General features: G+C 41.1%; 3 protein-coding genes across 3 annotated transcripts in view; all 3 read right to left on the minus strand.

The window, feature by feature from the left end:
* LOC309657053 (centrosomal protein of 78 kDa-like) overlaps positions 1 to 1417 on the minus strand; it is a gene marked incomplete at its 3' end in the record, with an annotated part of 38738 nt that extends 37321 nt beyond the window's left edge. Inside the window, exon 1 of the mRNA XM_082454015.1 lies at positions 1300 to 1417. The remainder of the gene's footprint in view (positions 1 to 1299) is intronic.
* LOC309657054 (uncharacterized protein) lies at positions 486 to 2714 on the minus strand (the record flags this gene model as incomplete). Its single annotated transcript, XM_082454016.1, has 3 exons — positions 486 to 941; positions 1288 to 1994; positions 2656 to 2714. 2 exons carry the CDS (start codon positions 2712 to 2714, stop codon positions 1301 to 1303), a joined length of 753 nt encoding a protein of 250 aa, XP_082310142.1. The 3' UTR covers positions 486 to 941; positions 1288 to 1300.
* A 9757-nt stretch (positions 2715 to 12471) lies between these two features.
* Positions 12472 to 17778, minus strand: part of LOC309658156 (ELKS/Rab6-interacting/CAST family member 1-like) — a 182029-nt gene continuing 176722 nt past the window's right edge. The window contains 1 exon segment of the mRNA XM_082456433.1: positions 12472 to 12720. The gene's annotated coding sequence lies outside the window, so the exon portion shown is untranslated.

Raw genomic sequence — 17778 nt, forward strand, 5'->3', positions numbered from 1 at the left:
TAGGAAACTGGCTATTGTGCCAGAATAAAGAATGTTTTACCCTTAGTCATTAAATTCTCCCCAGAGATGATGAAAAAGCTTGACTCTTAGCCTGGGATAAATGCCTAGCTATTGTATCTGAGGTATAGGGAGGGTTCTGCTGTTCTACATAGAGACCTTTATTTAGCCTCCTTGTTTTCAGCCCTGCTTCTCACTCTTGCTCTGTCTTGTCAGTGTCTCCAAATTTCAATTTCTCTAAATCACTTCTGGCAGGTAGGCCTCCTTCTTCACCTACAGTACCCGCCCCCATGCCTATTCCACATTATGGTTTCTTCCATTTTGTTTAATCAGACCTCACTCACTTTGTGTGTAAATTTAGGGGGAAAAAAAGAAAAACAACTCTTGGTGGCTCCCTTCCCATTTTCTGTTTTGTACGGGTTTGTATCATTTTTCATTCCTTTATTAGCATTTTAATGGGGTTCCAGGAAGAAGAGGCAACGAATGCATGCACTCAGCCAGTTTTAATTAAAAAAAAAACAATCCTAAGTGTAGGTTTAAAAAAAGATATGTGGGGCAGAGTAGGAAATAAGAAAAAAGAACAGTGGAATGACAAAAAAGAAACCAAAAAAATTTCTGAGTCTGTGATATTGACAGTACTCCCGTGCATGAATAACAAGGCTTAGCACCTCACACTCTTCAGATCCCCACATTTCAGGGATGGGATAGATCTGAGACATCTCGTTCACACCCCCTTTTACAGTTACGAAAAGCAGAACCCAGGAGTAATGGGACTTTCCCAAGGTCACACACGTAGACACCGGCAGAATGGAAACCAGAAAGATAAGATGAGTCCACTTTGCTTTCCCTTCATCTCACCACACCGCTGGGGAGCAGCAGAACGAGCGGATCAGCAGTCAGATAAGAAGGATCGTGAGAAACAGTCAAAGGAAGCTGGCTTATTCCTGAGTGAAGTCGGGTGCCCGAGAAAATGAAACACTTTAGGATGCTTCATTTGGCAGGACCCAGCGTCCCCCGGCAGCGGTCCTGACAGCGGCGGCCGCGTGCGGACCCTACGGAAGGGGGCGACTGTACAGCAGGCGGGGGGACGCTGGGCGGGATGAGGTGACGAATGAAGGGACGAGAACCCTGACGAGGGACGGGAGAGTGACAGTGGGGCCACGAGGGCGTGGACGCTGGCGGTGACTCAACTGCTCTCAGGGGCGTTTAGAGTTACTGATAAAACAATCGCCAGCCGGGAATAAACACGATTCAAATCACTCTTACTTTCTTAGTGCAGCGATAGTTTACCTACGGCCTTACATTAACGGTGCGTGGCTCCGACAAGGAAACCCGTCTGCGCTTCGGTACCAGAAACTGGGGAGCCCGACGCCGGGCCAGCTGCCGCCCCCGAGGACCGGGACGGCCGTCCGGCCCGCCCACCAGCCCCCGGAAAGTGCCCGAGGCCCGCGCGCGCCCGAGTCGCGCTCCCGGGAGGAGCGGGGGCGGGGCTCGCGCTGACGTCGGCCTGGGGCGGGACTGGGAAATCGCGCAGGGGGCGGGGCGCGGTGACGTCGGGCGCCCGGGCCGAGCTGTGGCTGTGGTGGTGGCGGCGGCGGCGGCGGTAGTGGTGGCGGCGGCGGCGACGGCGCCCGGGCAGCAACGGCAGCGGCAGCGGCAGCCCTGAGCAGGGTGAGACGGCCGCGGTGGCGGCAGCTCGGGGTCGGGCGGCGCCTGGAGCTTCCCGCCCGTCGCTGGCGCTAGGCCCCTCGGCTCTCCTCCGCCCGCTCCTCCTCACGGCCCTGGCTGGGTCCCGGCAGCGTGCCGCCGGGGAGGGCGGAGCCGTAGGTGAAGCTGGCGGGCGGGGGGCTGGGGGCTGGCGGGCGTGGGCTCTGGGCTGCGGGCCGGCGCGGGCGCACACGCGCACACGGCAGGCGCCGGGCGGGCGGCGTCTGTCTACTCCCTCTTGCCGTAGGAGGCTGTGCGGCGCAAACAGTGGGCCGCCGCCTCCGCCGGTGCTTCAGGGGGCCAGTCACGCAGAGCCCGGGGCGGGCCGCCCCGAGGAGCTTGGCGCCCGCGGACAGGTGGGCTTCCCGCCCGGAGGCCCTCGGGCTGCCCGCACGGCCCGGGAGACCCCGCCAGCGGCCTGTCCGCGGTTCGCCTCGGCGGCCGGGGAGGGAGGGAGGGCGGCGCGGACGGCCGTCCCGGTCCTCGCGGGCGGCGCCACCAGGGAAGTCCTTTACAGGTCTTTTAAAAGCGTCTGTCTCTTCTCTATCTGGTCATATATATTTTTTCTTTTCTTCCTGCCTTCCTCAGAAAATCTCTACCTACGTAGCTTTAGAGCAGGAAATTATCCGATTGAATTCTAGCTGTTTCTTTAACAAGAGATTGTTTGTAATGGTAGAAACAGAAGAATCTTAGTTTGAACGAATAAAAATGACTCATTTATGTTTATTCTGCATCTGGTATTAGTCAGGTTTATGGCTTTTATTTCCTAAAATCGTTCTAGAAATATTTATTATGATTTTGTTCCTTATGTTTTTATCTGCATTGTATTGTTATTTCCATGGAAGGTTCTGGACTGTTTCCAAATAAATTCCTTAGAAGGGATTGTTCCTGGCACACTGTTACTTCTGATGCCCTTACATTTGTCAAAAAGAAAATGAGGGTTTTTTGCACCTAAACTGAGAAGAATTATAGTGGAGGGAAGATGAGAGATGTATTTCTTTCACTGCCATTTATGTCTGATCCTGCGAGAGTACAGAATTTTTGATGGGTGTGTCTTCAATTCTGTGGACCCAGGCGTTGCCCACTGCCCACCCAGCTCCTCTGACTATACCTGACCCAGATGCTCAGTTTCTGTCTTTTCTGTATTGATCGTAAGTGGAGGAGTTACTGATGGCCATGGAGAAGGTAAAACAGGAGCTGGAGTCCATGAAGGCGACGATGTCCTGCACTCAGCAGTCACTGGCAGAGAAGGAAACTCATGTGACCAACCTTCGGGCCGAGAGAAGAAAACACCTAGAGGAAGTTCTGGAGATGAAGTAAGTTTTATAATATTGTTCTTCAGGCATATGCTTAGTTGAAATACTTGTCCTCATCGCTTTCATCTTCTGGCCCTGTTTGTCACGCCTGACACACTTAGCCTAATTTTAATGCTCACTTGTGTTTCTCACTCCTTAGAACAAATTTGGGACAAATCCTCGTCAAGTAGAAGCTTTTTTTGCCTCCCTGTCATTGAATTTTGCAGTCCTCTAGAGTGTATGTATGCGTATGCAATTGTGTCTCTGAAATTCCTAAAACCTTCTGGAAAGTTCTGGCAAGTTGTTGAGCTTTCCGAGGAAGATAACCATTGCTCCTGAGGTCATACGATGGCTAGGCAATTTTTAAAAACATTTTTTATTATAAACATTTCCAAAGGTACACAAAACTAGAGAATAGTATAGTGAACCTCCTTATACCCATCCCCCATATTTCACCATTAACATTTGCCACACTCTCCAGTCAGTTTTTACAAAATTGTCACTTTTAGCAGAACCTTTCTTGACATCATTTTTGTACTTTCCAGGCATCTTGCAGCTTCCTTGAGATAGTCTGTTGTGAAGGCTGTATATATCTGCTGTGCAGAATACAGCTGCTGCTTTTTCTGCTCTGTGACTTTGAAAAGTTCTGGTTTCCTTCTCTTCAGAACACGTATGTCTCTTTTTTAAGTCCCTTAGTACTTTCTCTATCACTCCAATCCCCACTCCTATGTAATTGTCCTGCTCTCATTTTACTGAAACCAAGTCTATGCTGGGACCCCTCAGTTACCTTCATCACCTCAGCAGTTACCTGTGTTCTTGTCGTCTTCTCTTCTGACTCAGAGGAGATACTGTCTCTCCTTCACCAAGCTCGTTTCTTATTTCTATCACAGATTTAAGCTCTGGTTCCCTCCTCTGCAGTCTGTCTCCATTAATTTTCTTTCACATAATCTTTGCTCACTTTCTGTTAGTTCCTTCTTCTCTGCAATAAATACGCACTCTCTCTGACCTAAAGTAAACAGTCTCTCTGAGCCCAGCCAGTGCTTGAAGCTAACATCCCCTCTTCTTTTCTGCTACTTTGAACTGTCAATAAATAATTGAATATGAGAATTACAGAGTAGCAGAGGATCTTGCCATGATACCTCAGCATGAATTTTCATGGGGCATGATTGTTTTGATATCATGACGGCAGCCCAGGAGTTGAGAAACAAATATCGGGGTGTCCCCTGTGCTTATGGATTATTAGGACACAGTGGGAGGTTAAGAGAGCCTGATCTTTCAGAAAAGAATTATAGGTGATGTGCATGGATCTACCATTACAGTATCATACAAAATAGTTTCAGTTCCTGAAAATTCCCCATGCTCCTCCTTTTCATCTCTCCCCCATCTCCCCATTCCCTGATCTTTTTCCTGTAACCTTTTCAGACTGGCTTCTTTCCTTTAGCCTCTGTGTTTAAGGTAATCCCATGTCTTTTTGTGGCCTGAGAGTTTATCTTGTTTTATCTCTGAAAATATTCCGCTGAATGGACATACCATGGTTTGTTTATTCCATTACCTATTGAATAACACCTTGGTTGCTTCCAGTTTTTGGCAGTTGTCAGTAAAGCTGCTGTAAACATTCATGTGCAGGTTTCTGTATGGGCATCAGTTTTCAACTCATTTAGGTAAATGTCTGGGAGTGCGATTGCTAGGTTGTATTGAGCTGTGTAAGAAACTGAAAAAAATACCTTTTGAAGTGGCTGTAAATAATTTGCTTTTAATTGCATGCCTTTTTCTTTCTCTCTTTCCTGTTTATCTTTTTTCCTCCATTCTGCTACCCACTGCCTATCTGAAGCTGTTGAGTGAACTATTGCATGAGACCAGTCATTTGGACTTTAAGTGGTTTAAGGTATGAAGAAACTGCTTTTACGTTTGTACTTCTGAGGCTGTGTACCCGTCATTCACTGTCCTCTCCAGCTTCCATCTTCTATTCTTTTATTGTATCTTTTTGTGTCTTCTAACCCTACTGTTAATTTTGCTTGTATGTATTGCTTCTATGCACCGAAGTAATCTACAAATATTTGTTTGAAATATCTTAAATGGCTTTTAATGTCCCTAATGGGTAGGGACATTATACTTATTATCTTGCTCAGGTCCAAAATTTATGTCTCTTGCCTAAATTTAGCCTCTGAGAAGAAATGCCTCCCTCTGATTGAAGAAGGGTAGCTGCATCTCTGAATTTCTCAAGAAGCAACGTAAAATTGTTTGGGAACCATTTCTCTTATTACAATAAAATACACACCCTTTTAAAGTTTGAGCAGAGAAAAACTCTCAAAGGAAAATGACTCTTGATGCCTTTCTTGTATTCTTACAGAATCCCCTTACATGTCTTTATTCCTAATATGTGCTGCTCTGCACTGAGCCGATGCCCCAAATTTAAAGAAGTTGTCCAGTGATCTAATGAAGGAAGACCTCCTCTAACTTGTGTTAGCAAATGGAAAGAATAAAGTGAATAATTCCGTGGGGGAAAACTCAAGGGCTTTTTTTTTTTTTTTTAATAAATTTATTTATTTTATTTATTTTTATTTTTGGCTCTGTTGGGTCTTTGTTGCTGTGCGCAGGCTTTCTCTAGTTGCGGCGAGCGGGGGCTACCCTTCGTTGCGGTACACGGGCTTCTCATTGCGGTGGCTTCTCGTTGCAAAGCATGGGCTCTAGGTGCACGGGCTTTAGTAGTTGCGGCACACGGGCTCAGTAGTTGCGGCTCGTGGGCTCTAGAGTGCAGGCTCAGTAGTTGTGGCGCACGGGCTTAGTTGCTCCACGGCATGTGGGATCTTCCCGGACCAGGGCTCGAACCCGTGTCCCCTGCATTGGCAGGCGGATTCTTAACCACTCTGCCACCAGGGTAGTCCCTGTGATGGTGTTTTTGGATGAAATTCATATTTAAATTGGTGGTGGACTTTGAGTAAAGCAGATTATCCTCCATAATGTGGGTGGGCCTCATCCAATCAGTTGAAGCTCTTAATAAAACAAAGACTGACCTCCCTGTTGCAAAAAGGAATTCTGCCAGAAGACTTATAGAAATTGAACTGCAACTCTTTCTAGAGTCTCTAGACAGCCTAACCTGCAGATTTTGAATTTACCAAGCCTCTATTATTGTGTGAACCAATTGTTTAAAATCTCTCTCTCTCTGTCTCTATCTTTATATAGATATGCATATAGATCTAGGTATCAATATCGATATCTAGATCTATATCTATCAACATATATGGGCACTTGTATACACATGCTATTGGTTCTGTCTTTCTGGAGAACCTTGACTAATATAGTGGCCCATGTAAATAAAAGGATGAACCCAAGTTCACCCAGGTAGAAAGTAGTACAATGAGAACTGGAACTTAAGGCCTCATGACTCATTCAGCTGTGAACACTGACCCAGAACTGGGGTCCGCAAACTCTGGCCCACTGATCAGATCTCGCTTGACTCCTGGTTTTGTACATAACGTTTTGCTTGAACACAGCCGCACCCATTCATTAACGTATTGTGCATGGCTGTTTCTGTGCTACAGCAGCAGATGGGCAGTTGCAGCAGAGACATATGGTACACAAAATCCAAAATGTTTACTATCTGACCCTTTACAGAAAAGATCTGCTGACCCTTGCTCTAGGATGCCATCTGATTTCTGATAGCACCGAGGAGAATAATTCATGCACATTGGGTTAGATTGTTCATCTCATGTCCTCCTTAGGTCAAAGATCTCTTAAATGCTCACCCTTGCCATAGCCAACTTGGGGAGCATTGTCTTAAGGATGCAGAAATATTTCTTGCCAGGTCTTTCCAATCCACACTGCTCCCTGACTATGGTTCTTAAAACCTATTTTTAAAAAAATTTTTATTGAAGTATAGTTGATTTACAGTGTTGTGTTAGTTTCAGGTGTACAGCAAAATGAATCAGTTATACATATACATATATCCACTTTTATTTTTTTTTAGAGTCTTTTCCAAATAGGCCACTACAGAGTATTGAGTGGAGTTCCCTGTGCTAATAAGAAGAGCAGGTTCTTATTAGTTATCTATTTTATGTATAGTAGTGTGTATATTTCAGTCCCAATCTCCCAATTTAGCCTCCCTGCCACAATCCCCTGGTAACCCTAAGTTTGTTTTCTACATCCGTGCCTCTACTTCTAAACCCTGTCTATTTTAACCAACTACCACTCATTGCTTACTGTCTCTGGCTTCATGTACTTGATAATAAATCTATTTCTTGTTCTATCCTGGATGACATGTTCCAAGGACTGAGATAATATCTTAGTCTACATAATTTGTCCTTGATATTGTCTATCTTGGGGTCTTCATCTATGTCCCAAAGAAGACAGTCACACTCTGTCTTCTAGTACTACTACTAATACCACACTTTATGGCATGAATTTGACCCAGTGCACTGAACTATCCCTTTAGAAGCTGTATGCAACCTGTCACTGGGTTTTAGCACAGAGGTAGAACTCAGATTAGTGTTCATATTTAAACAAATCTACTTGACCAGAAACTTTTTGTCTCACCATTTATTTTTATTACACAAGTAACTTCTGTCTTTGCATCTATGATGTAAATATTTTTAATTTCCTAAATTATCTGAAAAATTATTTAGACCTTCCATTTCAGTAGGCATTGGAATTGTTGTGTGATGACTATTTCATTATTTTATTTCCAAATGTTAAATTAGGCTTCAAGCTTTGGCCAAGAGTAGACAGAAAAGGGTTTAAAAAGAAATGAAGAGTGGGAAAGACTTCTGATGCAATGGAGACTTAATAAAGATTTGATTTTGAATCAATAATTTATAATAAAGGTTTGATTTTGAATCAATAATTTATGTCATTGCAAAATAACTTCCTGGTAAAATTCCATTCTTTGGTAATCATTAAGTACAGAAATTAACAATCAGAATATACAGTGCTCTTCTTCATTTTCTAAAAACAAACCTATATCTAGATGAGAGGAGAATTCATTTCATAACTCAGGCTCTGGACTTACGACTCCAAGTCCTGTCTTCTTTCAACCATACCTGCTAAGTTTCTGTCTGACTTCTTGAGCATGAGGTAATGGCTTCAGCTTTCATCCCGTTCCTCAGTATATAGCTTGGTGACTAAGAGTAAGGGATCTAAAACTTGAGAACTTGGGTTCAAATCTTGACTCTAAAATTTACTTGTTGAGTACTCTTGAGCGTGTTATCTGTTTTTGCCTCAGTTTTCTCATCTATAAAATAGAGATAACATTACTTCTCTCAGGGAGTTGCTATGAGGGTTAAAAGAGAAAATTCATACAATGCAAGAATTTATCAGTTCTTGGAACACAATAAATACCGAAAAAAAATGTTAGCCATTATCAAGGGCCCCTCATTTTATGGATAATATAGATTAGTTTATATAGGTCTAATATTTACATATACATAAACATTTTGTACCTATATGTGTGTATACTTTCTTCTTAGAAATTGAGCAGTCAACATTCACATCTAAATATGTGCTCTGTGAAATGCAGATCTCCTGTGTACAGACACAGTGCTATAGTCATCTATTGCTACATAATAAAGAAGTCCAAACTTAGTGGTGAAATAAACAAAAATTTTAATATGTGCCCAGATTCTGTGGGTCAGCAATTCAAACAATACACAGAGGAGATGGCTTGTCTCTACTCCATGACTGATGTCTGAAACCTCAGCTCATGAGGATTCAAATGGCTGGGGCTGGAATCATCTAGATAATTTTAATTCACACGTCTGGCCCTTGAGATGGGATGACTTGAAGACTGGGCCCAACAAGGACTGTTGACTGGAGTGCCTATAGATGGCTGCCCATGTGGCTTGTACTTCTCATAACGTGGTAGTTAGGATTCAAGATAGAGTATCCCAAGAATGAGTGTCCAGGGTTCAAGCATTCCACGAGAATCATGCAAAATCATGCATGACCTTTTATGACCTAGTCTTAGATGTTACATAGCATCACTTTCATTATATACTATTGCAGGCGTTGGAGATCTTTTTCCATAAAGTATCAGACAGTCAATATTTTAGGCTTTATAAGCCATACAGTCTCTTTTGCAACTACTTAGCTCTGCTGCTGTGATGTGAAAACAGACACAAACAATACATATACTAAGGAACATGGCTGTGTTCCAATAAAGCTTCATTTATAAAAGCCGGTAGTGGCCTAGATTTGGCCCACCAGCCATAATTTACTGACCCCTGCTCTATTGTTTGAAGGCATGGAAAGCCTGCCCAAATTCAAGGGAAAATGCCCACATCTGGATGCGAAGAACGGCAACGAATCTGAGACCCTGTATTAAAACCACTGCATAAGAGGATCTGTCTGCATACCTTGATTCTCCCATGTATGTTGGATATGAGGTATTGGGACATCTTACATCTCTGTAAGCCTGGGTCAAGGTCAAAGTTGGAATCTGAACTTAATGACCTTGACTTCTGGAATAATTGGTAACTCTAATTATGATTTCCTTACACTCCTTACCCCAATAAATATACCACAAAAGATAGATTTCAAGTAAACAATTGCTTTATGGCAGATTTTTATTAAGTCTCCATTGACTGAATTATTCCATTTTGGTTGGAAAGCATGGGTTTTGTTTCTTTCCTAAAGAGGTCTGCAACTTTTCAGATGTGGCATTTCATTCTACTGAGAGGATGAGGTAGGTTTTTATAAACGGAAAAAGCAGGGCAGGCTGAGTTCACTCAGATCATACTAATGCTTACAGGAATAACCGAAACTGGAACACAGGCTTCCAGGTTTTCCTGTCCTGTGCTCTTTGCGGTAGGTGCCATTGTCTGCTGGGCCTGGCAGTAATAATTTTTGACCTTTACCTCTCTACGCTATTGTGAAGTGGTTTTGGGTTTTGTTAGCTTTCTTATGAGTTTGTACTAAATTGTGTCCATAAAATAGGCTGAATTCCTCAGGGAAGGTTGATAGCTGTTACTGTGTTATTACTTAAAATGTTGTGTTGGTTACCTTTTGTTCTTTTCTTTTCTCCAGCTGTCTCCTGAACTTAAAAGTTATATTATCCTAAATGAAAGATGTGCATCTGGTGGAAAACACTAATTTAAGGGATGAAAATTCCTGATGATTGCTTCAGTCAACCCTTAATACACACTGAGCTTCATTAGTAAATAGACAACTCTCAGACCTTTCCCTTGGAAGAGGTCGCATAATCAGGCTTTGTGTTGATTTTGCATTCTGTTCGTTAGAGACAGAACAAATAAGAATAATTGGCTGGTACAGGGAAAGCACAAAGAACTTTCTTCTATTTTTGTGATGCATCCCGTAATAAGGGTTGAAAATGAGACTAGAGGTAAGAACGTGAAACTCAGAAGAGCAAAGGAGAGAGGATATTGTTTCTTTGAAAATATTCTTTCAGTGTTGGCCCAGAAGAAATAGGAAGCTGAGGAAATTTTTTTTTTTGTAAATGATGATTTTTGTGTTAATGATGTGAATTCCACAATTAGTAAGAATCCGGAAGCAAGCATCCTTTTCCACCAAGGACTTGGAGCAAATGAAACCATAAATACTCCCCCGCTCTTGGAAACCCTTTTGGAGCAGTAATCAGAGAAGGGTAAAGGCAAAGCCTCAGGGCAAAGGTGTTCAGAGCAAAGGGATAGGAGGAGAACAAAAGGAAAGTGGATCTTTTTAGAGCTGTCATTTTGAAATTTACCTGCTTCTGATTCAGTGCTGCTTTGCTACCGTGTTGGTCCAGTGGAAATCCTCAAAGCAGGAGCAGCCGTATTTTAAAATAATAAGGTTAGAGCAAGTGACTTTAATCCAGGTCTCTTTAGCTCAAGAGCACAGAGGAGAGTGTGAGGAAAGGGGTGAGGCCACAAGGAATTGTTCACTGGGTAAATTTTCCCCAAACCTCCCTAACTGGGAGAAATTGACCACTGGATTATGTGCCTTGAAGGAAAGCAAAAATGTTGAAAGCAAAGAGTGTGGAGCTTGTTTAGAAAGCAAGCTCTATCATTTGGTCACCTTCTGATAATAGCATTGGCTGAGACCTAACCATTTACAATGAAGGCACTTCTGTAGGTAATAAGTTCCAGGAGGGCCAGAACTGAGTATGTCTGTTTCAGCATTTAGCATGGTTTAGCATCTTAGAGCCCGGTACATTATTGGCATATAGTAGACTTAAAAATGAATATTTGTGGATTGTCTGAATGAGTGGATGTGTGTGTGATTCATATCCTATTTGCAGGTCCTATGCCCTACAGTGGGTTTTCAGTGTCAGATTGTGAAAGTATTTATGCCGGGGATTGGCACTGTTCCCTATCTAATCGATAAAGATTACACATCAAAGGACGTTACACTGACAGCCCAAAAGCCTCATAGGAATTACTTAACAAAAAACTAAAATTGGATTCTGTATAATTTCTAATTTATAAGCTGGCCAGAACACTGGTATTTCAGCCAGTCCTCTGGTAGTTCCAATGATGTCCCCATGATCACCCAGGCATAATCAGAATGGCTTTAGGATTTGGGAGCCAAAATGTTCCTCAGTATTTACTGCTTTGCTAGTCCATTTAAGAAAATGGAGTATTGAAAATATAGCTTCAGACACAATATGGCATTTTATGATTTAGCACGAAATCTGAGAAATATAGAGTTAATCTGAAGCCTGCAATGGTAAAGTTCCTTCTGCTATTGAAGTTATTGTCTTTAAACAATGATTCTACATCAGTAATGCTATATATATATATGTATATATATATATATATGATATTCAGGTTAATTTCCTCTTCTCTCTAAGCAAGTAATTGGTTGGTTGGTATGAGAGATGGTGTGGCTTCCAAAAGTGAAAAGTATTATTTTGTTGTAATTTCCGGCTACCTAAGGATGGGAGAGGCCCAGGACACTGCAGTCAGTATATTATGTGGAGCAGGTTATATTGTGGTTTATTTATGAACTTTTACATGTTTATTTTCTATGCAAGTTTGTGTGCTCCTTTCTGAATTTTGGTAGATAAGTGTTTTGTAACTTTGGAATACTTGGAGTTATATATATATATATATATATAACTTTTATATATATATATTTTAACGTAGTAGTTAAAGCCGTGGAGAGTGTACTAGTCTACGTAGGTTCAAATTCTGGCTTTACCCTGTGACTTCCCTGTGGCTTCCTCTGCTCACCTATTAAAAAGGAGTATAATAAGACTGCTGTGGTGAGTTATATACTAAGTGCTATTTAAGCATTTGCTATAATGATTTATGTATACTCGAAGGCAAGGAACTTGCCCCTTGATCGTCTCTGTATTCCTAGTGCTTAAGAATTCCTAGTGCTTTTCTAGTGCATTGTCTTAGGATAGAGATAGCTCAGTATAGTTCTTCTCACTATAAAGTACTGTTACGTTGAAAGTATTTGCTTGTGTACTAATAATCTATGACATATCTGCGAGGACAAGGAAAGGAATAGTTTTAAAACTGCAATGGATAACAAAAGATTGTATGATGTAATGCCTTTATTATGTAATGATAAAACTAACAAATGATCATGGTAGAAAATTTGAAAAACTCCTAGACAAAATAGAGATCAGCAAAATCTGCAGTAACTTTCAGAGTGTAGAGTTGTCCATGAATATTAGTGCTTTCACATTTTCCAGGACTTCAAGTAGACTCTGCTTCTTAAGAGTCTATTCATGAGATTTTATTTTAATGATGTTTTCATCATGGGGGGACACACACACACAAATCTGTTAAAGAAAAAAAAAAGAAAGAAACACATGTAAATCACTGATGTTTCAGATAGCCACATGAAATAAGCTGAGAAAGGTCAACAAGCTGAAAGAATGTGGAGTAGCATCTCCTTAATCGCTTACATAATTCTGATAATTACCTCTTTGTGGATAAAGTAATTAATGGGGAATCTAATTCAAGAAAAATGTATGAACTTCAAGCCTTGTTGAAGCCAAGTATTTCTTTCCACAAAAGGTTACTTTGCACGGCCATGCTTCCTTATCACCTGACAGGGAAAGAGTGTTGTATGGCAAAGGATCTTCCCGAAGGAGGGTGCTTCCCACGCTGATTGTCATAAATGACTTCGGAATTACTGTTGCTGTATTACCAAAATCTTAAACTAGGATATTTTTGACAAATGCGGTCCTTAGTTAATTTTTAGAGCTACACACTGTCAGATGGCTCTGAAATAACAATTGTCTGGCTCTTCTTCAGGGTGATCGCAATACGGTAATGACCTTGAGGTATCACTAAAAAGCAGGAAGGTGTGAGTCTTCCTTTGGTTCCAGAGTGAAATGCGAGTTGGAAAAGAGGCCGACAACCAAGTGATAGAGAAGGAAATGTGAGGTCATTAGTGAAAAAGCAGGTTTAAGTTAACGTGAAAAGGCATGAGGAAATGGTCAACCGTTACAGTATTACAAAGATCATCACGAAGCGTATCCATAAATGTGGTTTGTATTGCAATCTGCTGAAAAAGAGACAAATATCCTGGCCTGGCCTTCATGGAGATTATATTTTATTGATTCTGATGATAGATTATTGTTGAAGAGGGCCTCCTATAAATTATAACCATGCAAAGGCAGCAAGATAATTTTTTTTTCTTTATGTATGTGTTTCTCATTCCTACTCACTTCTCTCTTAGGGGAAGAGAAAATCACAAAAAAACAAAAATGTCAAATCTCAGCTATTCATTTGCAAAATAATTTTTTTCCCAAATTCGAATGGAGGCAGTAGGTTAACCGTTAAGACTTGTAAGGCTCAAAAAGCTAGAGTTTTACAAAGTGTAGCCAAATTTTATTCCATAAGTAATAGCTTTGGAAAGAATATGTGATGATGCAAAGTTGGAAAAAGCTGGGTTTTCTTCCGTAAATGACTTCACTGTGTCGGGAGAAGAGGCAGAGAAGAAATCAAAGTGAGTAAACATGGGGTGAGTTTTTCTGATAGGGGACTCTAGTGCTTTAAAATAGACTACATAATCCTAGGGATAATCTGAGGGTAGAGCACACCAATGCCTTATTTCCAATCTGGTACCCTGGAAGAAAACAGTGTATTTCCTTTGAGGTCTTGAGAGGTTTTTCTTCTGCTTTGTTTTGTTTTGGGTTCATTTTGTAGTCAACCTTACTAAGGTATCATTTGCATACAACAAAATGCAGACATTTTTAGCTAACGGTTCAGTGACTTTTAATTAATGTATACATTTGTATAACTACCACCCCCATAAAGATAGATAACAATTCTAAAACCCGAGAAAGTTTCCTCCTAGGCTTTTGCAAAAGTATCCCCATCTCCCACCCCAAGGCAACCACTGATTTGTTTTTTATCTTTCGAGATGAATTTTGCCCAGTTTAGAATTTCATGTCAGTTGAATACTACAGTAGGTGCCCTTTTGATCTGGCTTCACTTGCTCAGCATATGGTTTTTGAGATTCATTCATGTTGGGATGTTTTAAACCAGGACTTCAGCCTGGGTGGCTGATTTTGTCTGAAGGCACCTACAGGTACATCTGGGTCTCTGGCATTGTCACTGTCTGTTCTTGGCTCAGTATTTTCAACTTTACTACGAAGCACAAGGTTGAAGTAAGGAAGATCATTGTCAGTATACTGGAGGTGAAGTGGGTTCCGTTATGTAATATTCTCAGCATAAATTGACCTGCTTGGAATCATTGTGTTGATAATCGACAAGGATACTCTTCCCCCAAAAACCTTGATACTATAAAACTTCTAAAGGACGCTGTCCTAGGACTCTTTTAGTTTTAAATTTTTGGGAAACATTTCTGGAAAATTCAAATGCTCACAACCTGAAAGAAGCAATTATTCACCTGAAGGCTAACTCTGCTCAAGTTGAGTTGTCCGACCTTTACATGCTGATAGAACCCAAATAGCCTTGCAAAACAATGCTCTCTTATTGGATATAAGCACATAGACTATTTAAGATGGACGTGTATATGCAGTAAAGTAAAAAAAAACAAAGACTCTTTGAGTTTCCCTTGCAGGTTTTTAAAATTTTTTCATTTAAGTTTCTATAGCATATGCTAATAGTTGAGGGTAACCTCAGGTTAGTTTTAGGTCCACTCTTTACATAAATGTTGAAGTACTCCATACCCACCTTTTTTCTACCTTCCTTCTCTTCTTCCATCTTTCCTTCCTAACTTCTTATAATCCATTATACTTAATCCTGCATTTGTTGAGGTGGCAATTAGTGTAGGAAAATTGAAAGCAGTGTGAAATTTTGCTGTTCAGAATGCATGTTGACCAAATTCTATATTGAGAAAAGGTCTGAATTTACCCACAGGAACCCTTTCTCAGCGTCTTTGAGTACAGGCCATAGAAACTGGGCTATAATATCCTGACAGGTATGTCGAATTCATAGCAATAGCCCTCAAAGAGCTTACCTAGCGTACGTAGATGCGTATGAATGCATTTAATGATTGCTTTATTGGCAGCAGTGCCAACATACACAGTCTATTTTGTTTTATATCATTATCATTACCTGCTGTTGACCACTGTATACATTGCTAATGGTGTGGTTCCTATGGCTTGTGAATTTCACGGCCAAATAATATGTAATTTATTGCACACTTTAGTGTAGAAGATGGAGACTCCATAAATTTTCGTGTGCTCTCTGCCCCTTTGGAATGTATTACCCTGAGATCAGGCAAAGTAATAAATTTACTTCAAATGTGTGTGATAGCTAAACATCAGTTAGGACTGATGGGCAATATTTCTTCTTCCAGCAACATAACAGTTTTTAAAGACTAAGCCATTGAACGTGGAGTTACTGAACATGGGACTCAGTTCACTGGGATCCCTTCTCAGAAAAATAAAGGAAAACTTGAATTGGATATGTGTGGCTTATTCAAGTAGTAACTGATCAGCTACATCTTGGTGAACTTAATTTGTCACAATCGTTTGGTATTTTATTAACTCTCTTCCCCTTCTTCCCCTGACTCTCATGAGAATGGATTAGGAGTATCTTAAAACATACTAAGTCGTCTTCCATCCCTGTTAATCTAACCACAAAAGCACACTTTCCTTATCCAACGTAACTTACTGTCTTTTAGAGTAGCTGTGGTTTTAATTCTCTACAGAATTCAAACCAGCAAGAGAAACATTTTCAAGGAGCCACCACATTGTAGAGCTTTAGAAAGAAGACTTTAGAATTAAGGGCAAATATATCATTTTATGGCTAAAGCACCTGAGGCGTAAAGTAGGAAGGTAACCATCGAGGTCAGGGAAAGGGGTTGAAGATCAGGTTTCAGGCTGAGAAAGAGTCTACAGGGACTCAATCTGAGCAGTTCAAAAACTGAAAGGAGACCACGAATGTTCTGGGAAGGCTGGCATCTGGCCTCAAGTGTGGGATTTCAGACAGGGAGTGGGCCCGGGGGGGGGGGAACTGAGCTTCTGCAGTAGGCAGAGAAGTCCCCCTCATCTCCAGAAAGTGCCACTGACATCAGGGAGTTGAGGGGAAAGAGCAATGAATTCCAGTCCACCTGAGAAAGCAGGCCAAGCTGATTAACTCTGAATTTAGGCTTATTTCAGGTACTTCTTGAGAAAGAACTTGGACAAGCGCAAGTCCCGTGCAGCCTCTTTAAATCCATGCCCGGTATTTTCTGGTGGAGCTGCTTAAACCCTCCAAGTGACTCCAGTGTTTTAATTTCCCTCTCTATTTAATTCCGACAGTTCTATGATTGATTATTTAATGGGCAAATAAGTAGGGTCACAAAAGAGTGTGAATGTATTTTACAGGATGAGGATGGGCGGAGTGGAGCAGTCTGGAATAGGACACCAATAAAAAGGGCTCTGGGTAAATAAGAACGTCTATTAGAAAGGGAGAGGAATTCGCAAGGAAATTAGTGCCTGACACCACGCCCTTCTCTCTGCATGTTTAGAAGCTAGTTTCTAATTTTCTTTTCATAGGAGATGTCCCTGTGATGAATTGTCTTTTACCTCCACACTGTTTATCACATGGACATATGGTGAAGTTTGCATGAGAGAAAGCAAGTATTAGAATTTGTCTGGCAAGCAACTATAAACACTTCCTGGAACAATCTAGGGTAGAAGAAAAAGGAAAGGAAAGTGGAAACAAAGGAGAAAGACAGCTAATGATGCTGGAGTCTCTCGCTGGGATTTGTGGTATCGCTTTTTGAAACTAAGTACAGAAAGTCAGAACCGGACTGATTGTTTCTTGATCACGGTTTGTTTTCATTTTTGTTTTTATCTTGCTGTCTCATCAGTTATTCCAGCCAGTGCTATGTCATTTTCAGTTTCAGTAAGCATGCCTGTCTTGTTTCCATTCGCATTATTCATGCAAATGTTGATTGAACTGATGACCCCGAGTTATCAAGGAAATATTAGATACACCAGTGGTTACATTTCTTAATTTTAGAAAAAAATTACCGAGTGAAGGTTAAAATAACTCCTCTTAAATTTGTCATTTAAAAAAAACTTCTCCTAACATACAATACCTCATTGCCTAATAATGCCAGATAAATGAAGAATTCCTATGTATTCATGAATGCAGGCTAGTCTGTATATTTTCTGGCAGGTATGACCGTTACCTAGTTTGCTGGCTGTGTCCTGTCTCCTAGAAAGTGGTAGTTTCTGTTGTCTTTCAGTTGGTCCATTGGATATCAGAGGTGAATTTATAAAACTATACTTCCCTTTACACTTACTTTGTTTTGTTTTGTTTTACTTGAAGTATAGTTGATTGACAATGTTGTGTTTCAGGTGTACAGCCAAGTGATTCAGATATATATATTTCTTTTTCAGATCCTTTTCCATTATAGGTTATTACAA

The sequence above is a fragment of the Balaenoptera physalus genome (genome assembly GCF_965194825.1).
Source record: "Balaenoptera physalus genome assembly, chromosome: 3".
NCBI lineage: Eukaryota > Metazoa > Chordata > Mammalia > Artiodactyla > Balaenopteridae > Balaenoptera > Balaenoptera physalus.